At 36.8% G+C, this 26424-nt stretch overlaps 1 protein-coding gene across 1 annotated transcript; it reads left to right on the top strand.

Annotated features, from left to right (window-relative positions):
- Positions 1-204: 204 nt before the first annotated feature.
- Positions 205-25100, top strand: LOC132132814 (protein FAM163B-like). The gene is made up of 3 exons (XM_059545341.1): positions 205-1062; positions 21585-21699; positions 23343-25100. Exons 2-3 carry the CDS (start codon positions 21607-21609, stop codon positions 23781-23783), a joined length of 534 nt encoding a protein of 177 aa, XP_059401324.1. The 5' UTR covers positions 205-1062; positions 21585-21606; the 3' UTR covers positions 23784-25100.
- Positions 25101-26424: the final 1324 nt, after the last annotated feature.

Raw genomic sequence — 26424 nt, 5'->3', positions numbered from 1 at the left:
ACTATTTAACATAATTACAAGTTTCGCCACATACTATTTAAATTAGGCTACAATGCTTGCGTTGATTAAATAAGCAACAGCCTTGACTGTAAAGTGTGGCCTCAGAAAGTTTAGCGTACATTTTAACGGCTTAATCAATCAGTGAGGCGGTATCCTAACGCCTTCCGGGGGCTCTGATCAATTTATGATGCTTCTCTGGATTCGCTGAACTCACATCACAGTTCCTGATAGCCGCACATCGTCAGTCAGTGACCGGAACTGTAAAACCGTCTCGTCCCAATCCGCGAGCGCGGGCAGATTTACAGCGCGCTTCAGCCGCACGAGACAAACAGCAGCAATTACCTCGAGGGGAAAACACTCGTCTCGACAAACCTACGGCAAAAACCATCATCGCGAGCTCTGAGAACAAGCACGCTGAGATTTCACAGTCCGTAGTAATTTCTCACACAAAGAGAAGGAGGGCTGGAGAAGACACTACCATCTCCAGTGCGCGTGAAGCTCGAGGTGTGCTGTGATATGGAGCTGCGAAGGTTTGCATCTTCCGGTTGAGGACATCTGAAGGAACAGCGTTTCATTTCACGGACCACTTGCATATGCATATGCAGGACTATTCCATGCTCATTTCTTAGCACTACGGCGGATCTGAATTGGACTAGCCATTAAAAAGGACTTTTGGTCACCTGAACAAGTTTTTTTCTTTTTTCTTTTTCTAAATGACTATATTTGTGCTTTCGGGGCTTCTCTGTTTTTTCTCACACTTAAGGAACCGTCTGTGAGAAGTCGTTCAGGATGTTGACAACTCTGCGTAAATGGATATGAAATAAGGAACACTTTGGTTACGCCTGGAAATCGCTTCATCTTAGTCGTGTGAATGTTCTTACGCCGCAGTTATTGTTTCCCAACCCATTCGCTTCACGTTTAATCCGTTTTAGGGCACCGAAAGTCACTTCCGCCGATTCCGTAACAGTTCGGTTGAAACTCGTTCATAAAGCTCGTGCCCGTCTCGTTCGAGCATCGTCACTTCTGCAGATGTGCTCTGGTTCTATTCTAACCATCGTGTAGGTAAGAATACCTCCTTATGGGCTTTACAACACAACTGTGATTTAGTACGATTTATTTGTGCACAATATCGTTTTGGTTGTGAAGAAATGTCATGTGGTTTCTCTATTAGTTTGCGTGGACAGTAATCATTGCTAATTCGCGTTCATGTGTCAATAATGCTCGGAGACATTCTCCAGTTGACATTTTCATTATTAGCACTTTTAATGAAACTACATTATGCCTTAAATAGCTCCATCTGGCATTGGTAGGAAGTTGCTGTCCATGGTGCTGAAGTTATGGAAAGTTGACCTGCTGAACTTGATTTAATTCAAATCAGGTGATGTTACATACATTGAGTATATCCTAGACAGATCCTTTGCACTACTGCTTCATTAAAGAATTTTTGACTTTTTCTGTAATTGATTTGTTTAGGTTTTTTTTTTTTTTTTTTTTTTTTACCAAAACATCACTTCTATTGAACTTATAGGCCTATAAACCCCTAAGAAGATTTTGAAATCCAGGCAAGACCAACCATTGAAAAACCATTGAAAAACCATTGAATTTATTCTCAATTAAAGCACATTTTCACACATTTTCATCCAAAGAGACATCCCTTGGTAGTTGTTCAATCTACAATGAGTTGTAAATGCTTCATGATTTTGCATCATGGCTCTGATCATGTGACCAGTGAGACCATCCTTCTCAACCTGTACACTTTTTATGGTAACTCAAACATTAAGAGGTACTGAACCCGGCATGTCACTTGCAGTCAAGCAGATATGGCAGTCTAAACTCCTCCTGATTGGTGGATGTGATTCCCCATGACCCCTTGAATGGTGCAAAGAGATTTTTCCACCATGACATTTACGAGATGGTGCATAAAGGGGGATGGGCATTTCCAGCATAATAATGTTAAAGAATTCTGTCCACCCCCAGCCATGAGCGTTCTCCATCCTTGACCCTCCCCCATCACATCTCTGTCTCTCTGTCACACACATATTAATCACAAGATGCCCTATACCAGTGAATCACAGAGACGTAGCATGCCTTTTCCAAAGTGTCATCTTCACTGGAGGAATAAGCCAGTGTCACATATGCAGACCTTCTTTTAACCAAATCACCTTCAAAACACAGATTTTCTGTGCTGTAGCATTGGACTTGAGTAGTTGGTACCTTAAGGAGTTACTTCATCATTATCTGAAATGTAAAAATAAGTTTCAGTGGTGTAACCAAATGTAGTCAAGTTTGTTAAGTCATATTAAATCATATTTTCTCATAAACCTCATAAACCTGTCAAATGAATGTTGTTGTTCTCATGTCATTCTAAACCCGCACTGAAAAGAAAAAGGGTGTTGGACTTAAATTTAACAAATTAAACAAACGGCAAGAAACAGATTGAATTAAACGTGAAATTTTAGAGTAGAAATACTAATATTATATTTTCTTGCAAACTTTTCTTGTTCAAATAATAGTCTTTGTTTTTTTTTATGTGTGTATGACATTCTTCTCTGGAATACAAAAGAAAATAATTTGCTTTCTTTTTTTTACTATTATTATTATTATTATTTTTATTATTGGACCCCATTGGCTTCCATTGCATGAAGTTGAAACATTCCTCAGAATATCTTCTTCCTGTTCCTGACATGAAATATAGTCATACAGCTTTGGAATGTCGTGATTAAGTGATGATAGAATTTTGATTTATGATTTAACGTTTTTTATAACATAATAACGTTTTTTATAACATAATATGAATGTGCTACTCAGACACTAAAATGATTTGTATTCTGCAAGCAGCAAGGTTTAGTAATAATTACAGAATGTAACATTGACTTTTTATTGCATCACCTCATAAAGTATTGAAATATTTTAAAGTCATGCAATGTTTCTGAAGCACCCAGTTGTAAAATACATTTAAATTGACTACTTTATTCTGACCATACGGCTTGTGCACAGAGAAATTTAATGATTTGAATATTTGGAGCATTATTCTTGTAACTCTTTTCTGCCAGAACCTCTGCCTTTCACCCTACATCTCCTCGCTACTCTTTCATTTATGTCCTTCACTGTTCCTGCTCTCCTCCCCCACACTGGTTGCTATGTCTCTTGCCACAAGGCCATGTTACTTCCTGCGACCGCAGACACCGGCATGGGCTTACGACACTCCTGGGAGAACATGCCGGCCAATGCCTTACAGAATATAAATATGTTAGAAGTTACAAAGATTGTTTTTAATACAGAGATGGAAGCTTGCTCACACATCCCCCAAACCTGCTTAAGATAAATTGGAAAAGTCCCAAATCATTAACAAAATGCATAAGTTCTCACATCTTTTGGTGTGGAGGAGGTTCCTTGGGAGGATCTTCTCCAAAGAGGGGCCATGAACATAGGGATGTGAATGTGATGCTGTCAATGTAAGACTGTAACTTTTAAAGCACATAATGGTGGAATGACTCTGGATACTGAGTGGCCTCTTGCTAACTGGACAGGCAGAGATATAAAAAGATTAGGGCAGGAAGCAAAGTGGAAAAGAGGCTGGAGCTGTACTCAGCCGCCCTACAGGAATAACTCCATACACACACACTATGTTATCTCACAAAAGAGTGTTTTTATGTAAGTCCTGTAAACACTATTATCCTCTTTGTGGTGATGGAAGAAGGCTGGAGGTTGTGTACATAGCAGCTACAAAAAAAACTGACTCAGTCATATGCTCACTCTGGCCCTCTAATGCAGACACAGTCAGTCGCCCCTGAGGCCCGAGAGAGTTGAACCGCCTGTTGTTCCAGTTAAACTGAGGACAAGTCCATGAGAAATAAGGATTGTCTATATTTCTTTTTATGTTTTTGTTGCTAGCCACTGCATATTTAAGAAAGAACAGATCCTCTACTTTAAAAAAAAAATCTAGCTTCATGCATTCTTTATCAAAACTTGAATGTTCTATGTTTCATGAAAAAGAAACATTTTTAACAAGATGAGTGAATCGCTTTTATTCATATATATATATATATATATATATATGCATATATATATATATGCATATATATATATATGCATATATATATATATATATATATATATATATATATATATATATATATATATATGCATATATATATTTTTTTTCAAAGACTATCCCAGATTGGATTTAGAATGATGATCAAAACATAGAGGGAGTAGACTGCTTCATCAACACCCCCAAAGCTCACACAGTCCTACACCACTTTTTTTGTCAACATTTCATTGGGTAACATTAGGCAGTTTTGATTTATATGCCCTTTCAATCCAATTACATATAATCAGATTGAGCAAAAAGAAAGCATATTTGGCGTGCTTTCCTGATGGAGGGCTCCGAGCCCCGAATGTAGCCCGGATCCAGAGAACTCTGAATAGTTAAAAGTGAGGAGTTCGGGTGGAGGAGGGATGCTGGAAAACTGTTGTGGGACAGATATACATATCGTGCCAGTTAAGTTGTTAATCTAGACGAGATCCACCTGTGCTAAATTTATTGACTATCTGAACGTGCTCCTCATGAACCTTGTTAATAAAACATTATTTAATGTTTGATCACCACTTTATTTTAAAAATGCATCTGCTTACATATGCGATAGCTTGTTTCTGCTTCTTCTTCGGCAGTGTTTTCATCCAGACATTCAGTCCTCTTTCGGAAGATGTGTAATAGTGCCTCCGACCATGTAACAGGGAAAACACAGAAAACCGGGAAATTCAGTCAATGGCGGGTAAAGAGTTAATTAATTGAAGTTAACACAATTATTTGTGTCTTGACTGGTCATTTCAAACTCTTTTTGACGACACAGTGTCTTAAAAGTGCACATGTTGTGAGAGGCTGAAACTAAGCTAAATGTGATGCAAAAGCCAAAGACATTCATCTACATTTTTATATAAAAAGAAACATGTTTTGCATGTGCATGAATTCATTTTGTACCTAATATGAAAATCATTTATAGTTAAACACCTGAACTACTAAGTAATATAGTTATAAATAGATATTTCGATGAGTACATTGGGATGGGAAGTGCTCCTCAGCTAGAAGATGACTCAGGCACCCTGACATATATATGATATGACTGGAGTGTCAGTGAATGAATCGTCTGTTCCATGTTTAGCTCTTACAAAATAGAATTTGATGGTTTGAAATTATCTGGATATTGATATTTTCTTCACAGAGTTCTGAAAAACCTGATATATGTATGCTAAAGTGTTCTGGGTGGTTGCCGGGGCGTTGCTAATGTGTTCAGGTTGTTATGGTTGTTCTAAATAGGCACTAATGATTTTTTTTAATTAAATATTATTTGATAGTATTTATATTATTTGTCTGTTTATAGTGCAACTTATCCAGGTATTTTTAACATTTTCATATCTGTTGGCATCATTTTCTTATTTTCTTGACTTATTCTGGTCAAGAACCACCCACTTAGAAAGGATGAAATCACCTGACTCACCTGACTTGTAAAACGACCATACAGTTAATGTTGTTGTTACAGGCAGTTGCATCTGAAATAGTTGATACCACAATCAAGAAAAAATCCATAAAAAGTTAAACATAAAAAGGTGTAACTCTCAGTGCCTGCATGATAGAAGTGACCATCGCTGTTCCATGATTAAATCTAATACAAGCATTTATTTTCATGCCATGAATTTATACTTTGCAGTATCTAATTAATGTAACTTTTAGCTTAAGCTGATGATATATAGACAGTAATTATGCCTGAAGGACACGGGTCACAAATGGATGAACCCCAGTGCAGAACACCTGCAATTTACAGCAAAAGCCATTTTAACCATTAATTTGTATGAGCATGAATCACTGTGTTGTGTTGGTGAGACATGCTCAAGCAGCATACCCGCTTGCCATTTCCATGGTGACAAGATGCCACTTTGAGTGCCCCTTGAAAGATCTCTTTAGATGGTATACTGTAGGTCATGATGACCTGGATGGACAGACTTCCTGTTATTTGTGCCAAAGTGATACTACATAAATTAGAGCTGCACAATTACTACATAAATCATAATTTTCAATTAATTGCATTTATTAACATTGATGAATAGAAATTCCTGCGTGTCTTGTCTTCATGTAGATTACACATCTTAACTGCTCCATAGCGCACTTAAAACAACTTTGGTTACTAATTATTCTGATCAAAAATAGCGAACACCAAACTGTTGGATCCATGTTTCTTGTTTAGAGTCTTGAGGCACCAAATGTTTTTGTTTATCACTATGTTATATATAGCAAATTCATCAGTGCCTCTCACATGGATTATTAAATTAAATAAAGCTCTCTGAAAATTGGTACTCTATATTATTGTAAATATTTCTGCAAAAACTTTTTTAAAATCAATGAAGCATTGCATAATAAATGTGATGTCTTATTTTCATCATGGCTGTAATGAGATGATTTATGTGAATTGTAGAACTGTGTAGTGTAGTGTCGCATTGAGTGAATCTTTATACAAACACACTGCAAATTATATCCTTTGATACAACTTAAATATTAATATAATTCTGTAATGCACTTTTCATATGATTGTTTAATCGTTACAAAATGTAATCATAATTGTGACTATTTTCAGATTATTTGCAATACTGCTACAATATATATATATATATATATATATATATATATATATATACACACACACACACACACACACACATTTATGATACGGAAAAGATAATTTCTTGTGGAATGACAGAAGTACAACTTTTATATCAATGCTTTGCTATATTATTCAGAATACATACATTTGTACATTTTACAAGGAAACATATGAGTGGTGTTTACTCGCAAAACTCACTTGCAAAAAAATTTGATTAAATTGAATAAGTGTGGGCTCAACTATTCATATGGGCAGGCAATGGAGAAGAAAATCAGTCCTTCTGTTTAATGATTTTTTTTTTCTAGTTTGCCCTCAGGCATTTCCTGTTTGCATTTTACCCTCTCCTTTTCCCGACTGAAAACTTTACATCATGAAAGATCATCCTAATGTATCAGACTGCTCGAGCAAACCAGCAGGCCTTTATGAAACAGTAAATCAGTCCACATTGGCATTCGAGCGCACACGCTTTGGGTTTGTTTATCTGAGGTATGCATTTCTGCATATTCAATGCAATTCAAATCCAAGCAGTCCGTTGCCATCAGTTTACTTCCTGTATGCATGTGTTTGTGATACCAGAGATATTCTGCACATTAGGAAAAAACAGTGTTTGTGTACTTTGGTAAGGAAATACATTTCCCTGCCATTATATTCTGATCAGTGGGGGTTTAATATCAGTCTTTTATAGACTAATGAGAAAATAATCTGTGTTCACGGTCCTTCATTAGTGTAGGAATTAATTATCTAATGGCATACCTGCATGCTTCATCCCTCAACACAAACACACATACTATGGATCACTCAAATAGGCCTCTGTAGTAGCCATGGGGTTGCCAAGGGTAACGCTTTATTTGTCACGAACCACAAATAGAAAGATTATGCGGGGTGCATATGGCACTGCCATGTTTCATATTATTCATCTGGAAGTGCTTTTACTGAGTTTGATATTTGACTTAGTAATGAGAATAAGCTTTTTATTCTTCATAGTCAGCGTATGAAGATTTGAAGTCATGGAATTAATGTACTGTAGTATGAAAAATAAACCAAACAACGCTCAAAGGGAAGTGATATTGATATGCCTGGTAACTTTAGTGTCTTTGTTTACTGTAAGCATGTTGTTGAAGTATGATAGTTTCAAGACTCTATTAGCACTGTAACATGAGACAATTTATTACTTTAAGTCATAATAGTTTACTTCACGGAGAACCGGAGTAGGGGGTGCCATCTCACCCTCATGCCCAAGAGAGGGAGGCCACGTTGGGCCTTTATCGCTCGAAAAAACCCCTGGAGCTTAGCCTCTCACATGATTATTTTGGCCTATATAAAATTGTTCTTCAGGCTCTCTATATTTTTTTTTCTCTTCAAGCCAAGTGTGTTGTGCTTGTCTAATAGGGTTTTTCATCCTTTTATCTCTTTGAAATTAAAGAAATGTAATTTTGACCGCAGAGTATGCAAAACTTTTAAGTTACACGATATCCGTTCTTGGAGAGTTTTATTACACTTACTGCACATTTTAAAGCAGCTTGTGCCTGTTGGTTATTTACACACAGGCTTGGTCAAGGGTAAAATAGTTTTTTCTTCCTGTTAAGGCTGACATGACGGTCATAAAAAATGACACGGATAAAAAATCAAATGAATCTTCCAATTTAATCTGTTAGCAAACCCTTTGTTGATTGTATGCAGTGTTTGGAAAGATTTCATGATGATTAATGATTAATGAATAATTATATTCCATTGCAAAAATTGCATTGCAAAAATGACAAAACAATGTTAATCCAAGAAAATGATAGACAGAAAATCACTTACTGCTCTTGACTGAATTACTTTGTAGTTTTAACAATAATTAATCCACAGCCAAACCAAAAATTATTCAGACACCAGACATTTTTTATTAGTGGGTGCAGGTCACTATAGTTCATTTATGTAAGTGAGTACAGCAAAATAAAGTGAACTGTGAAATATTATACCCAAAAATTCTTCATACTGTGGACTACCAGTGAAATTGATAAACTATTTGTGACCAAAAATTATTCTGATGCTTTGGCCTGACCATATTTTGCTTAAGGGTTTCTTATTGAATTGTTAATTAACCACAGAGAATTAACATACATACTGCTAACATACACGTACTGTAACAACATAGCGAACATAGATACTGCTTGCATGCACATATTGTAACAACATAACACACTGCTAGTATATACTGTAACAACATGGTAACATACTGCTAACATATACTGTAGCAACATGATGACTTTTACAGCATTTTTGTAATTTCATTAAATTACAGTATTTAACTGGCAACTAAAGTTGCCAATAAAATAATGTAAATACCCCTAAATACAATATGATGTTGTAATAATTTAACAATGAAACTGCTTTAAAGAATAATTTTAACAGTAAACTATAAAATACTGATATAAATGCATTATCATGAGCTCTATCTTAATACATTTACAAATGAATAAAAACCAAGTCAATGATGTTGAAAATAAGTATTTATTAAAACTGGCAGAAAGACATTGCAAGGCTTTTACTGGTAAAATAAAACTTTCAGTCTTTCAACAGTTAAATCTTATCATAAAAATAGCATAGCATCACAAATAACTGTTTAAAAAAAAGCCATATTCAGAGTAGAACATTAACTTTCTATAAAAATGAAGGTCAATCAACAGAATTTGTATAATTTTGGTAAAAAAAAATTTTAAAGAAAAGGATTAAAATAAAATGCTGGAATCAACATTAAATCACAAATTCTGTTGTTTGAGCTTATGTTCTATTAAATTAAGAATATTCCTGCAAAAGACAATTTAATAAATACATACTGAAAGTCCATCAACTTTCTGAGATGAGCACACACATGAGGGTTGTCCCTCTTCTCTGAGACTTTTCCACTTGTTTTGCCTCTATGTGTCCGTCTTGTATCCAGTGAGTGTTGTGATTCCAAGAAAACATCTGCACATAAAAACAAGCAAAAGCATCAGGATAAAGTTAAGTATTGAATGAAACTAGCTCAATAAAATAAATGTCAAAATGCCACTTATACAATACAATCAGCATTTACCAGTACTTAAAAGGTTACTCCACCCCAAAATGAAAATCTTGCCATTAATCACTTACCTCCATGTCGTTCCAATAAGGATTTATTCAACAATTAGTCTCCTCTGCCTCAGTGTAGTGCCATTTTTGGAGAGTATCTGTTGGACACACACTACATAGCCTGTTCTGTGTCAGCTGGGTCACATGGACACGCTTTCTATGTTCATTTACGCTTTGATTTGAACGAAAACAGCGTATCCGTGTGGTGCGGCTGACATAATAAAAAATAACGACTTTGTTGAATAAAGTTGTTCTTTTTGTTTTCTTTGCATACGAAAAGTATTCTTGTAGCTTCGTAAAATTACAGTTGAGCCACTGATGGCAGATGGACTATTCTGACGATGCTTTTCATACTTTTCTGGGATTAGACATTGTTAATTGTTTGGCTGTCAGTGGGACAGATGCAAGCCTCCCGGTTCTCATCTGAAATATCTTAAATTGTGTTCTGAAGACGAACATAGCTTTTATGGGTTTGAAATGACATTAACAGTTAACAGTGATGAATGACTACATTTTCATTATGGGGTGGAGTAACCCTTTAAATAAGTAACCTTTTTCACAAATGAAATTACTTAAGTACAACTTGTTACCTTTGAAAAAATTAATGTGTGCAAAAGATGCCTGCTCCCGGGACGCACAATATTGAGGTATGAATTCACAACCATCTGACCCTCAAATAGTCAAAAGCCACTGGGTGGACCTGAAATGAATAAATATATTTAACCTACAATAATGTAACCTACAATGCAGTATTTCAATATAAAATGTAATCTAAATTACAAGTTTATCAAATTATTTAAATAATTAATACATTACCTAATAAAATCAGCTTCTGTCACACACCTGGACTCATTTTGTGTGTTTTTGCCCCTGTGACCCAGTTTCTGTCTTCCGTGTGTGGTTTGATTAGTTCCCAGGTGTGTCTATTCTATTTCCCCATGTGTTCCATGTCCCGGTTAATTTAGTCATGCCATCCACCTGTGTTTTCCCAATTATCGTTTGTACTTAAGCCTTGTCCTTTCTGTTCTGTTTTGTCGGGTCTACTCGTTACTAGTCACTTGTCAACTCGTCTACCTGTTACTTGCCACTTGCCACTTGCCACCTGTTATTTGCTTCTTACCTTGCCTATGTTTTATTTAATAAATCCTTGTTTCGTTTATCCCTCGGCTTCGTGTTCCTTCCAGCAGCGTAAGCCGTGACAGCTTCAGAGTCTTAAAGCATTGAACATTTCTCCACATCAGCTGCTAATCTTTGCACCTACAAGACATAAAGAAAATAATCTTGTGATTTCTTTAAAGCATTATGTACTGTAAATGAGACCAAAATTAACACTCAAAAAGGCATATATTTTAGAATAAACAAACTATTATAAATTGTATAACTTATAATTATAAATTGTAATATTACTTTGTAGAACTGTACCACCAATCAAATTAAATAATTAACAGTGCAAAATTACAACTGTGTAATGACATGAAATTTGAAAATGCAATTAATAAATGTTGGAAAAATGCAATACTTATTAAACCTGAAACTAATCCGCCATTAGGTGGCAGTAAATAACTTAATGAGTGAATCAACTGAGTCATTCATTGAACCGATCCGTTCAAAAAGATGAATCATTTAGCTAAAGTTTGGAGAGTTTTGATTTGAGAATGAGCAAAATAGTTTTGCTTTGGTCTTTGTTTGGAACTATATTCGTTGGTGAAATACAACAACAGTTAATATTGTGTCTAAAAAAGTAAGTAACTTGTTAACTAATTGTTTATTGAACTATGTATTTGCAATCGTGATACTCAGCAAAAAAACAGCTCACTTGTGATGCTTCTTATATCATATGTTATAAATAAACTCAACAGTTGAACATTTACCTCATGTATTTTCCGTGAGTTTATGTGTGCGGTTAAGCTTGTTTTGATATTGAATGAAACGTTAATATAATCAGAATCAGTCTCGAATTTCGATGCTTCCTCAGTCTTTTCTTTTCTTTTTTTTAAAAATCAGGCAAACTTGTCCAGTCGGGCACATAAAGATGTCTTTCACTTATTATAGTAAGGCGTCGAGTCAATATGGGATAGTTGAACACATATAAACAAATTAAATATTTATAATTTTGCTGTTCGTCAGTTATTTCGATAGATAGTAGTTACTATGACAATCGTTCGCATTGGGCTTTATTTTAAGATAGGTAAACACTACTTTTAAATGCTCTCAATAAGAACATTTTACTTCCAAAAATCGTACATTTGGGGTAACTATGATAGCAATTCCCAGTTTACTGCACAGAAATTACCAAGGCTACTAAATGTCAGGATAGGAGGCTATTGTGACATGAAATCGCTTATACATTAACTTAAATAAATATAAAAGGATATATTTCTTAAGTATAATTAAGTGAACTTACCAGGAATTATGAATAAGTCCTCTTATCTTCAATCGTTCTCACGCTGCTCCAGTCGGCTGGGTTTCAGGTTTGAATGATGCACGCGCAATCCCATAATGCCACACTACAGTAAGTTAGTGTAAAAAGCAGGAACTACAGTGACAACACCTGCTTCTTGTAAATGAATTACAGTTGACATGGAAAAATACTGTTAACAACTGTAAAACCTTATTTGACCCATAATGCTTTGCGAATTACAGCTGCATCTTGTAAAATGTTTATACAGTACAATTCTGTAAAATTTTACTGTAGAAACTACAGCAATTTTTTTAGTGTAGGGTTGTATGTTAGATATAATGTTGTTAAATTCATGTTTATTGCATATTTCAGTTTAATGAGTCTCATCATGATGGTGTTTAGTGCTTGTGTGAATCACACTGTGCACCTTCTATGTATCTTATTATTTAAAAGCTGCTTGTGATGGGCTTTGTTTCATCACGTGACTTTCTCATCACCACCTGCTTTTGGTGGTTACCAGTGTATTACAAAGGTACAAAACAGATTCCAGTACTTCAATATGTTGTTATATTAACATTATATCATTTCATTAAATTAAGGTATTAAACTGTAAATTTAATGGAAAAAAATAAAACGTTGTTACTGTATTTTTCTGGTATAATTCTGGCAACCACAGCTGCCGTTTTTTACCGTATATTTTACAGATTTTTTTTTACAGTGTACATCCAAATAATGTGGTTTATATGTCACATACAACAATAAGGTTTTTAGAAAACCTCTGAAGCAAGGTTTTATCGAAGTCATATCAAAGTTGTGGTGATTCACAGTTAAGCAGCAATTTCTCATTTGGACAATATGTATATACAGATCAGAAGTAGCATCATGTTATCGTCTGGCTGCATTACTCAGCTTTGTGGCTGTACTATATAATGTGGCCTACAGAATTATTTTTTATTATTACTATTTTTTTTTTTTTATATTATTTTGGATGTTGGTGCTAGTGTCACGTCATACCTCTTAACTAGCCTTACCAGCAACCATTCTGCTTGATTAGCTTCCCCTGCTACGCTTTCACTGTTTCACAGCATGAGAGGTTCCAGCACCAAACAGGCATTAACTAGCATAAACCAGTCTGAGCCAGCATGGAAATGTATGCAGGTCTAAGGTGGTCTTGTCAGCATGGTGGCACATCCATATTCAAAGCTCTTTGTGCATGCAATCCAGATCTATTCCTGGAAGTGTACTTGATGCTGTATGGAGTCACAATCTTATCGTGTGTGCAGACATTAATGACTTTTGTTGCATTTTTATGTTTCCACATTCATGTGCACTGTCAGGTTGTGTTATTATGCTGTCACACGAATGGACTTGCCTGTGCGCCCCTGCTATGCATTAGTGAAAAATGCCTTTTCATTATTTCCCATGCCACACCACCAATGAGAAATGTGCAAACTTTTGCCAGGAGTTGTTAAGTCCCTTTCACACATTTCACACCAGGGCTTCAATGCACCTTTGACCTCCCCTTGAAAATACTGCAGTGTCACAGGAAAGTGATTTCATGAAGTTGCTTGCAAGAAAGTAAGATTGTAAACAAGGAAAATAGTAAAAGCACACCCTTGTGAAAAAGGAGTGTGTTTAACTGAAGTTAATTGATTAATTGATTGAATGTGAACTTTACGTATATTTTGTATATTTAATAATAAATAATAATAAAACAAGCAAATATAATTTTACAGCATTTATTAAACTTTGTAAATGTTACTTTAAAAAAATATTCATATTAGTTCACAGTGCATTATGTAAACTAAGTTTAGATTTAAAAATGTTTAGTAAATGTTGAGATTAACATTAGCAAAGCTTAATAAATGCATAGAAATATTTTTCATTGTTAATTCAATGTTGCCTAATGTACTTAACTTATATTAACAAATGAAACCTTATTGTTCAGTTGCAAAAAAGCTGTACTTTCAGACAATATAATATTAAAGTAATTATGAAATAACATATAAAGATGTAATTAAATAAAAAGATGTAAAGATTTTTTGATAACTGCATTTAAATGATAATCGACTGTAATTAACATGCAATTAAGTGCCCTAAAACATTACTATCAATTCACAAAGTAGATTCTTTTAAAGTATATTATTTTGTAATAAATACTGTTTTTAAAAGTACAGTATGCTGAAGTTTACTTCATTTTCAGGAGGGAATGAAAGAGGTCAAATGACCTTTAGATTAGACCAGAAAAAAAAAAATCCTTGTGAATGATTTTATTTATCACAATGAGAAAATAAAAGACCTGAATGTCAAATATTGAACACTGAATGTCATAATATGCTGACGTACATGATATGGTTCTTTTTGGAGAAAATTCTACCTCAAAATATTTTATATACAACATAATCATGTAAAAAAAAATGTATATATATATATATTTGTCATGCACTGAATGGCGTCATTGATTTTGCTATCTTTTTTTTTTTTGATTGATGCGTCTCAGTCAGGATGTGTTTATGAGACATTAAATATATGTTATTCTGATAAATGAGATTCTGATACATTACAGTTTCTTAAATATTTTTAAGATAAATAGAAAAAAAAATCTATTTTGAGTTCAAATTTTTTCAACTTTGATTGTTGCGTACAAGGATCTGCCTGTGGTCGGCTGTGTGTATCTTTGTTTTAAGTGTGTTTGCACACATCCTGTAATTAAAGCGTCATGTGATGAATATGTTGTGATATGGCAACATATTCTTCAAACGGTGATATAATTTAGTGATCCCCATGGGAGGATTGTGAGGTAGACTGCAGTACGCTAATGGAGGTTTGACTTCATTAAATTACAGCTACGTGTGCACATGAGCGCTGTGCATAAAAGCTGGATTTTGCGTAGGTTACAGGCTTGAGTCTCTGCTCATGTAAAAAAAAAAATATATATATATATATAAATATATATATATATATATATATATATATATATATATATATTCATATATGACTTTTTAATCAATGGGTCCCAGTATTACTGATCTTCATAGGTTAAAGGTCATAGACATGGCAGTCAGGGTCAATGACAAATAAGAGTGTCTACAACAAAGAAAATAAAAAGATTTAAGCATCTAGTTGTTGTTGTTTTTACAAAAAAAAAAAACATATCAAGCATCTCAAAATCATGTGAATGTTAAACTCAATCATTATTTTATATAATTAGTTAAATATATATTCATAGTTATATTTATGCATAAATTATTTATTGATACACTAGTTCAAAGAAATTTGGGGTTGTACATCTTTTTTTTTTTTTTACAGAAAATCTGTAATATTGTGAAATATTATTACAGTTTAAAACGGTTTTCTTTTGTAATATGTTAAAATGTAATTTATTCCTATGATGTAAAGCTGAATTTTCAGCACCATTACTCCAGTCTTGACTGGCACATGATCCTTCAGAAATCATTCTTGTACTGATTTACTGCTCAAAGAAACATTTCTTATTATTAGCATTGTTGAAAACAGTTGTTCTGCTTCACATTGTTGTGGAATCAGAGTTTCAGCTCTTCCTCAGCCTTATATCAACAATGAGCTCTGACGCATTATTGATGTTCTCTTCTGGCTGCCTTTTTCGCAATCAAATGAAAACCAACATCAGTTCCATTTCCAACCCAGATCTATTGATTGCATTCGGCCACTAGACGAATCAGGTTACGAAGGCCTAATTAGATTTTAGAGAGCAGGTACGAACTACTCGAGGACAGCTCAGCTGACTGGCTGAGATAGATGCCTGTCAAAATAAAACACAGAAAGATTAGAATCCCACGGACAGTCACATATTCTCACATATTCTCATCAGGACCCTATTATTAAAGGAAAATGCCACTGCTTTTCCATATTCCACTATGTTACATTAAAAATGATAACTATAATTTATGGCGGAAGAGCATGTCGCAGCAATTCGACCTCGGCGCAGTAATATCATCACTCCTGAAAACTCCTGACGTTGGTTGTATTGATGGAAGTTAGAGGGAGAGGGGGAGTTTACAGGAGTAATGATATTACTGCACCGAGGTCAAAGTGCTGCAGAGTGCTCTTCCACCACACATTATCTCATCTTTTTATCTGCTTAGAAAATCGCCACGTTTTATTTTGTGTCACCATACTTACTCATGTAACTACTCATGTAACCATCTTTAAATAGGGAAAACATTGAAGTGTTTGATAGCTTCTAAATTCATCCCTGTTTGGATCCTAAGGGATGAATGGTGCTAAGCTAAATGCTAGCATAGTGGCGCCGCGCAATACAGTGATTGAGGTGCACGCACTGAGACGGGAGAGGTATGTATCAACTTGTCTAAGTTGAGGGAAGAACATAGTGGAATATGAAAAAACAGTGGCATTTTCTCTTAAAGAAGAGTACGGGAACTAAAGTTTTGTTTCCTGCCCTCAGTATTCAGGACATAATGTTTCCATTCTGTTATTTTTTAATAGTCTTGGAGCTTAATTCAACTAGGAGCTTGAGGAAGGTCCACGTCTAAAGAGCACCCAATGGAGAAAAGAAGACAAATGAAGCTTATTACAGTTTACTGCCATTGCACAAGATTACTTTGCTTTTGTCACTTCACACGTGATTAACACAACATTACATCTAGTCTTATTTAAGCATTATACCTTACCGATGTTAGAGGAGTTTTCTTATGAATAATTTTTCAAACCTTCAGTCTGAATTAATGGCGCGGCTGACACAGAATAGCGTACACCGTTTGCGTTCATAAAGTCTTTTTTTTCCACCCAGCACCACAGAAACGACATTACCTATTAATACTCATCTAAACTCACCAGTTTCCAGCCTTTCATTGAGCCTTATCTCCCAAAAGCTGTCTTTCATTCTATTACATGTCTAAACAAACAAGAGCAAGAGCCAAACTAATGGCTAGAATACTGGGTCAGAGCATGTCCAAAAATGGAAAGTCTTGTGGAGTCCACTTTATGATGCCAAGGAGCCCCAACTATAAATACAAAGCAGTTTCATATTAACTAATGGAACCTTATTGTAAAGTGTTACCAATCATTTTATAAGAGGCTACAGTTGGAGTACATTTACAGCTTTTCAGGGCCCCCTGCTGGTCTGGGGCTCTATAGGCAAATGCCTGCTGGTGGATTCTGGCGGGTGTTTTTAAAAGCAGATGTCATTTCATTACTGAATGGTGCTCATGCTTGCTCTGAGGGAAGACGTCAGCCTCTTTGTGCTCTGATCTGTCTCTCCTGGTTTGTGGTAGATTAATATTAAGGAGGCTGCTAAAACAGATATTACAGATTAAATCTGAAGTAGCAGGAGTGTCATTGTGATCACAATGTTGCTCTTGCATCATTATTACTTTGAACAAGATGTTTTACCCTGAGTTTCTCCTGAAGCATTTTCCCACCCTACAGCAGAATGTGCAAACTGATGTGCGTGTATTTGCTGTTATGATGAGTCTGATTTCTTTGTAGAAATCACATAGAATAGTGTGAAAATGTTCTAATATAAATTAAGGAAATGTGATGGCATCAAGTCAAGACTCTGGTAAATATTTTAACTAACAGATATCACCATACTTCCCCAAGCTGATTAGTTTCAGTGCATTAAGACAGTTGTTTTCTGAAATGTTACATTTAAATATGCAAAGTATCAAAATAGGCAAAACATCTAATTAAATCTGTAGTAATTTGCATACATTTTCTTAAAACATAAATCTGAATATTGGACAAAGCCAGGTTGAAAATATTTTTTTACATGACATATTAAATGTTTTTGTCAGGCACACAACCCAGACACAGATGCTGGCTTCAGCAGGAGACCCATTTATTTTTAATAAGTCAAAAAAGAAACTTCCTCAAAGAAAACAAAAACCGGCCGGGATATTAGGAAAAATAGTTCAACAGAAACAATGTCCAACTAAAATGTCCTTGCAAAAAACAAAATGACGAGGCCGCTTGGGAATAGGAGAATGGAGAGGGGAGGAAGAAGCGAGGGAGCCGGCATCCAAGTGGGCCGAGAAAACTTCTGCGGTTATGCAGGTGCCTGGCCTAGGAAACGAGGGAGGAGAAAACAGAAAAACAAAACAACGGGAGGAAGCAACAAAAACCTGACATGGGGCCAACAATGTCATGACTATACTGGATCAGATGGAGTGGCTAGTTAGCATTGGCTAACTGGCAAATGGCACCGTTTGACACCAAAGAGGGGAATTAATAGATCAAGAGATGAACAAACATTGAATTCAGGTGAGCGGAATCAGTGAGGGTTAATTAAGTGAGGGTGGTAACGAGAGGGAGGGAGGAACAGCACAGAGTATGGGCCAATGAACCTGAATGGAAGACACCTGGGGCATTGGTCAGACCAAACGTTAGGACACGGATCTCAAAGTTTCCCATGGGTGTGTTGAAAGCTGTCTTCCACACATCACCCTCATGTATGCGAATCAGGTGATAGGCATTCCGGAGGACAAGCTTGGTGAAGACCTTGGCTCCCTGCAAAAGCTCAAAGGCAGACGACATAAGAGGCAAGGGGTACCTGTTCTTTATAGTGATGTCATTCAGGCCTCGATAATCTATACAGGGATGCAGGAAGCCATTCTTCAAATGTACTCCATTCTTGCAGGAGATGAAGAGGGTCGGATGAGACTGGCTTTGAGAGATTCATTAATATACTTGTCCATGGCCTCTCTTTCAGGACCGGAAAGGGAAAACAAGTGACCCTTAGGTGGAGAAGTGCATGGGAGGAGCTCAGTGGCACAATTGTAAGGGTGATGTGGAGGTAAGGAGGTGGCCAGGGACTTGCTAAACACCTGGCACAGGTTGTGATACTACACCGGGACCCCGCTCAAATCAGCTGCTTCCACCTGCAAGACAGGGCACACAGACACAGGAAAAGAGGCAGCACACAAACAAGACGCTGGCTCTACTGGCACCATGACAAGACAGAGTTGCTTGACCAATCTATGTGAGAGCCATGCTGCACCAGCCATGGGTGCCCAGACATTATGGGAGCACTCAGGGATTCAAGAAGGTACAGCATGGTCACCTCTCTGTGATTGCCTGAGACAATAAGATTAACAGGAGTTGTAGCATAGGAGAAAGTAGTGATTAAAGTGCCACTCAAGGAATGGGCAGGAATAGGTTTGGGAAGAGGAATAGCAGGAATTCCCCACTGGGTGGCTAGAGAGATATCCATAGGGAAGGAGAGGAAGGAGAGTACGAGAGGAGGGAGGATGCAATAAAGGGGTAGCACTCACCAGGATCCTCCTCTTTACTGGTGAGTCTTCGCTTTTAAAGGACAGCCTGCTGCAAAGTGACCTGGCTTGTTATAGTACAGGCATAACCCTAGGGCGAGGCGTTGCTGCTTCTGTTGGGGAGTGAGGCAAAAGGGCCCCAACTGCATAGGGTCAGACTCAGTGAAAGAAATGTTCAAGGAGTCTGTAGGGGAAACAGGAGACAAGTCCTCCGCCCTCCAGGACGGACAAACTGCCAGGCGCTGACTGTGGCGGCGAAGGCGACCCTCGATCTGCAATGCCATATTGATAAGGTCGTCAAAGTCATGCGGCAAGTCATGAGTGGCCAGCTCATCCTGAATGTCATCCTCCAGCCTGGCACAGAACATGGATCGACAGGCCCCCTCATTCCAGTAACAGGAATCTGCCGGGGTCTTGAAATGGATATCATGCTCTGCTCCTGGTGGAAGTCATCGAATGATGCACAACAGGGAGCTTGAGTCTCCCAGAAGTATGTTCCCCAGTCTCAAGCTTTTCCAGTTAAAAGCATCAGTACAAAAGACATTATGGACTCCTCAAGTGCATGTGTGCTTGGCTGTAGGGCAAACACCATGGAACAGTGGGACAAGAAGGCCTGGCAGGAGTTGAGGTCTCCATCATAGGGCACTGGATTATTGCAAGAGGAATAAAGAAGAGGACAACTGGGCCACTGTGCAGCCTCTCGCTGCAGCTCTTGGATGCAAGTTGTAAACTCAGCTACCAGGAACTCCACCTCCCTTGTGGTGTTAGTCAGTCTGGCTTCATGCTGGCCCAAAAGAACTCCCTGCTGAGTGACCGCGGTTCTGACAGAATCTGGTCCTGCTGTGTCCATCTTGGCCAGATTGTTCTGTCAGACACACAACACAAACGCAGATGCAGGGTTCAGCAGGAGACCTGTTTATTTTTAATAAGTCCAAAAAGGAACTCCCTCAAAAAGAACAAAAACCAGCCGGGGTATTAGGAAAAATAGTCCAACAGAAACAGTGAACAACTAAAATGTCCTTGCAAAATAACACCCGGCAGAGGGCGCTCAATGGAGTGGCCGCTTGGGAATCAGAAGACGGAAAGGAGAGGAAGCGAGGGAGCTGGTGTTCAAGTGGACAGAGAAAACTTCTGCGGGAATGCAGGTGCCTGGACTAGGAAACGAGGGAGAAAAAAATAGAAAAACAAAACAACGGGAGAAAGCAACAAAAATCTGAAAGGGGGCCAACAATGTCATGACTAGACTGGACAAGACGGAGCAGCTGAGCATTGGCTAACTGGTGAACAATAATCTGGCACCATTTGACACCAAAGAGGGAAATAAATAGAGCGAGAGATGAACAAACATTGAATTCAGGTGAGCAGAATCAAACAATTAAGAGCAGTGAGGGTGGTAACGAGAGGGAGGGAGGAACGCCATAGAGGAGTGCATGGCGAACAATCAAAACAAAACACCATGTGCACACAACATGCAGACAGATACAGAACACACCAAATGAAGGACGGGTGATTAACCAGAGGACATGACAGATTTTACAGAAGGAATTTTTTATTGTTCCTTTTATCATTGATAAACCAGAAAATACTGTCAATAGACAGAAGAAGAAAAAACTTTCACCTTGTTTTAAGCAATACAATTATATATAAACCAGGCAAACAAACATCTCTGTAAAAAGTTCAGAATATAGATATGAATTAAACTGTAAAATTTGCTGTATATAAGTTCTGTTGAAGTGTTTTCTATTCACTGTGCCAAATGACGACTAGATCCATTTAAAATATAATTTTCTTCTTTATCATTCACATCTTTGTTTATTGACCTTCTATATTGACTGTCGTCATCTTGGTCCAAGGTTATCTCTCCATAATTTCATCTTCTTCTGACCTTCATTATGGCTCCTATAATTTTCCTCCCATTTGTTCTGCCCATTCACATTCATCCCTGTGAGGTGATGATTGTGGCATTCAAATCATAGATACAGGGAAATATTTATCATGCTGAAATGTCCATAAAATTCTTCTGGCATATTTGATTGAATCTAATGGAGTTCAGTCGCACACACTGTGGTTGTATGAAGGGTTACTTTAATCATAAACAATTTTTATATAGATGTTTCTTGTTAACCTAAAGCCTTTCTCTCTTTGCTTTTGTTTTTAAAGGTGTTGATGGAGAGCCTTTCGAATGACAGCCGGGACAGTGGTAATCACAGGAGGAATTCTAGCTACAGTAATCTTACTGTGCATTATCGCTGTACTGTGTTACTGTAGGCTGCAGGTGAGCTGTGTGCTTTCCTCTTTCGGAGGACTGTCATATTTGTCTTACAGGTATAATGCTGTAGTAGTGGCGTGCTCTTGTTTTTCTGTAGTTGCTGATAGATCTCATGTTTTCTGTACAGGAAGTGACTGGAAGTGACTGCTTGTCACAAACACTAACACATCACGTCAGAACTGAAAAGTCGATGCATAATTTTTTTCAGATGGTTTGTTAGATTTTACATGTTTGATTTGACACTGAAACAACTGGTTGGCACTAAAATTGACAGCCATTTTAGATGACCAATTTGCATATTCAGACATAATCCCATAGTTGAAAATATTGACCACATTTTTGTGTAATTGAAATTCAGACGGAACTTTGTGCAAGCATTTACACTCTTTGCACTGTAATTCAGTTACATCAAGTATAAAATGCACTACTGGAAATTTTTATTTATTTTTTTAAAGTGTAACTAAACCCTTGGTCAGAGCCTGACTCCACCCACTGGCAATATTTGAAAAATGCTGAAAAGTGGGCAGAGCACAGTGGAGATAGAGGGGACGAACCGAGGGCAGGGCTGAGTGGGTGGGGAGTGAACCTGAGACCCGCAGTGATGGATTAATTGATTGACAGCTGCTGTCAGAGTCGCTAAAATGGAGAGTGACTCTAGTGACACAAGTAGGTTTGCAACTGAACGTTCATTTGAAGTAGAGGACTTTTCTCCCCCACCTTAACCTGAAGTGGAGGATGTCGAGGTGTCTGTGGACATTGATATGAGCCATTTCAATTCGAGCCACTGGCACAAACTGCGGTCTTAACACCCGCATCACAATCGGCATCCGCTCTAGGCGGGAACACGCGGTCTTCCAGGCCAAGTGCATGCAACCACTGGCGCCTAATTTTCAAGTCTGCTGGCAAACTATGCAGTCCAGCAGTGCTGTTGCAACCAGCAACACTACGCCAACGTACCATCCTGACCACTGTACTAAATACAGATAAATCTATGCTAACTTGAAGCTATCCTGACTGATGCAATACTATGCTACTTACTATATGCTTCTAACAATACGTTACACTAGCAACTATGCTGATTAACTACATAGCCTACACAAAATAATCTAAATAACTATATAAATGCTATGCTTAATAGATGCTAGAACACTTATTTTAAATCATAATAATATTTCACAGTATTAGCCCTACTATTTTTACTGTATTTTTGATCGAATAAATGCAGACTTGGTGAGCAGAAGACACTTCTTTGGAAAAATATTTTAAAATCTTAATTTCAACTTTTTTTCAACACATTTATCAACTTTTAAATGTGTATTTGCTGTCACAGTGGTTCTTATTTTTTTTTTTTTTAGAAAACATACAGAATAGAATGCTGTTATAATGGAAAATGTGTGTACATAAATGTGTTGCCATTCAATTTCATTAAGTATTCATAATTCTATGAACGTCAAAAATATTTGTAAACACTTGTAAGTTTGTGAAATCTGTGATATTTTTTAAAAAATCTTACAATTTTAGATGCAGTCAGTACTTTCTTATTGGACTTCTTAATGCATTTACAAATGTACAAAAATGCACATGTGCTATATTTGCTATATGTACATTGAAAATACTAAGCTGACACACCCCTATTTACACCCCTCTAGTACTATTGCTGTAAGAAGGAGGAGTCGGAGTCAGAGGAGGAGGAGCCTGACTTCGCCGTCACGTCTCGTTTGCCGCCGGTGCATTCAAACCACAACATCCTGGCGGCCACTGTCCCAACGGCAACCACCCCCAATGGGCCTGCCCTCTTCACGCCCCCGCAAACACGAAAACTGACACGTTCACAGACGTACTGTCCATCCTGTACGCATTATGACCTGCCATTTTACTTGCAGCAGCCAGACGGCCTGCGAAATGGCGGCGAACGAATTAACTACCGCAGCATGTATCAACAGGATTTGGGGCTGCCCACTCCATTGCCCACCCTGCTGCCCACCCAGCTGCCAACGCCACTACCCAACTACCACAAACTAAACCTCAGCCGCTCAGTCACCATGAGGGAGATGTTCACACGAAGCTGCAGCATTAGCACTGATGTGTAGCCATTCAGATTTAAATGATGCTAAATGCTAACAGCTAACTGCATCAATGCAGGCAACAGACTCAATTCTCATTAAAAATATATTATTCAGCATTTCATAAAGCTGTAGTGCTTGCCTGCATAAAAACAATGTCAACAATGTCCTCTGGAAACTCCCAGAGTGCCAAGCTTTTAGGAAGTCTTCCCAGTGTGTTTGTTCGTAACTAGGAACTATAAAGGCAAAAATGGGGTGAGAGCAAACATTCTGAGACACTCTCTCTCCCTCAGCACATCTGCTTCACTCCTGAATCTCTTGTTTTGTGTTTTCTGTAATTGGAAAGAGGATTCAGAAAATGACGCAGAAGTTTTTATGAGTTCCTTACATTTTTGTTGAAAGACACATCAATACACGGAAACGTTGACATCTTGTATTTTTAAATATACGTTCTGAATGGAAACTTTTCTATTGTTCAAGTAGCTCGAGACATTTTAGCTGAATAATAAATTATATAGCCACAGACTTTGTTTTAACAAACCAACACATGTAATACAGTTTAAGAAAATCCGTAAGTGGGCTGCAGTATAACTGTTAGAACAAAATGTAACAACATAATGTAAGCATTTGATTATGAACTAACATATGAGATGAGAAGCATTTTTTTTACTGAAAAGTTACTGTGTGGGATTCTATATATTAATAGATGTTTTCACAATTTGTGAATTATTTGTTCTGTTTTCGATGTTTAAATAATTTGTTCTTCTTTATTCACATTTCTCCTATCTAAAAAGGCACAGGTTTTTGTTTCGGCTGCATTAAAATGATTTCCATTGCTTTTATTTTTAAAACCCAGATGTGAGATGGATATAAGGCAGTGGATTCTTGATTTCGAGGGCTACATTTGCTCTTTCTAAATGCTGCTTGTTGGACTATGAACAGAACAACTTCTGCCAGAGAGGTTTTTCTATCTCGCTCTTTCTCTGTTCATGCTTACAGAGGTGACAGTTAGCCTATTTCCTGTGCTTTGTTGATGTCAAAACAAGTGAGGCAATGCACCAACTTTCTTCTTTTTAATAATGATCACTTGATAATGACACAGTGATTATCAAGAATATTTGTTCTGTTTCTAGCCTGTTTGACAGTGATATTCTTCTATCGCTGGGTGTGTAGCCACACACTACAGTCCTGCAGGTGACTTTGACTTCTGTGATCACCTTGTGGTTGTGTTGTGATTTCATATTTCTCTCCTAGCTCTTCTTTCACTCTCCATGACCCCTTTAAATCTCACGCTGTGTCTCTCATCTGCACACACACATGTTTCAGTGCCTGTTAATACCAACTGTATTATTATTATTAGTTTTTGCAACACTGCTTTATCACAGTATTTTAGTTCCAGCCATAGATAAATAATATTGTTTTATGTTTTAAGGTGATACCGAAATGGTCCTGTAATTGATAATACAATTGAGAATACAATGTGGATAATAAATTGGTTGAAAACTTTTTGGCATGTGTTGAAGTTGAATACAAAATTAAATTCATATAACCTACATTAATTGATATTTTCTAATCAACATTTTGGTTCATTTCCTGATTGCAAGATACAGTATGTTTAGTCTACTTGTAATACCACATTTAGCAGGTGCAGTATTTTAAATATTCTGTATCTAATGATACATTAAGAATATTTAGTATTATCTGAATAGAATCAGATTAATTATGTGAATTTTAATGTCAAAATGTTCCATTATATTTTTGGGTGGGAGGCTGACCTTTCCTCAGCTCTTGCCTCACAAGTTTTTCCTTGACAATGTATAATTATATAAGTCATTTTAGACATTTCTTTTACGAAACATTTGCCATCAACATCACACACTGAGAACTTGAGGTAAGCAACAGGTAAGAACATAAATAAACATGAATTAACACAATAAACATTATACTATATTGAATTGATCTTTAGCAAATCTAAAATTAACTTTATTGTCAACACTTCACAATAAGGTTCAGTTTGTTAACATTAGTCAAAGTCAAAGTCACCTTTATTTATATAGCGCTTTAAACAAAATACATTGCGTCTAAGCAGCTGAACAACATTCATTAGGAAAACAGTGGTTCAATAATGCATAATGACAGTTAAAGGCAGTTCATCATTGAATTCAGTTATGTCATCTCTGTTCAGTTAAATAGTGTCTGTGCATTTATTTGCAATCAAGTCAACGATATCGCTGTAAATGAAGTGACCCCAACTAAGCAAGCCAGAGGCGACAGCGGCAAGGAACCGAAACGCCATCGGTGACAGAATGGAGAAAAAAACCTTGGGAGAACCCAGCCTCAGTTGGGGGGCCAGTTCTCTTCTGACCAGACGAAACCAGTAGTTCAATTCCAGACTGCAGCAAAGTCAGATTGTGCAGAAGAATCATCTGTCATTAGTTAATGCATTAGGTCATTAGCTCAGTTTGTATTGTTCATTGTTAACTCATTTTAGTTTGTACAATGTATATTACTTGAACTCTTAAAAAAATTTTAATATATGTAAAAATTTACTTTAAACATTGTAGATTAAAGGAATAATCCACTGGTAATCCACACAAATCCAGTCTATCAGTTAACATCTTGTGAAGCCAAATGCTGCATATTTTTTAAGAAACCATAATAATCCATA

The sequence above is a fragment of the Carassius carassius genome, chromosome 49, assembly GCF_963082965.1.
Source record: "Carassius carassius chromosome 49, fCarCar2.1, whole genome shotgun sequence".
Taxonomy (NCBI): Eukaryota; Metazoa; Chordata; class Actinopteri; order Cypriniformes; family Cyprinidae; genus Carassius; species Carassius carassius.
Note: the sequence above shows the minus strand (reverse complement) of the source record. Positions and strands in the feature narration are given on the sequence as shown.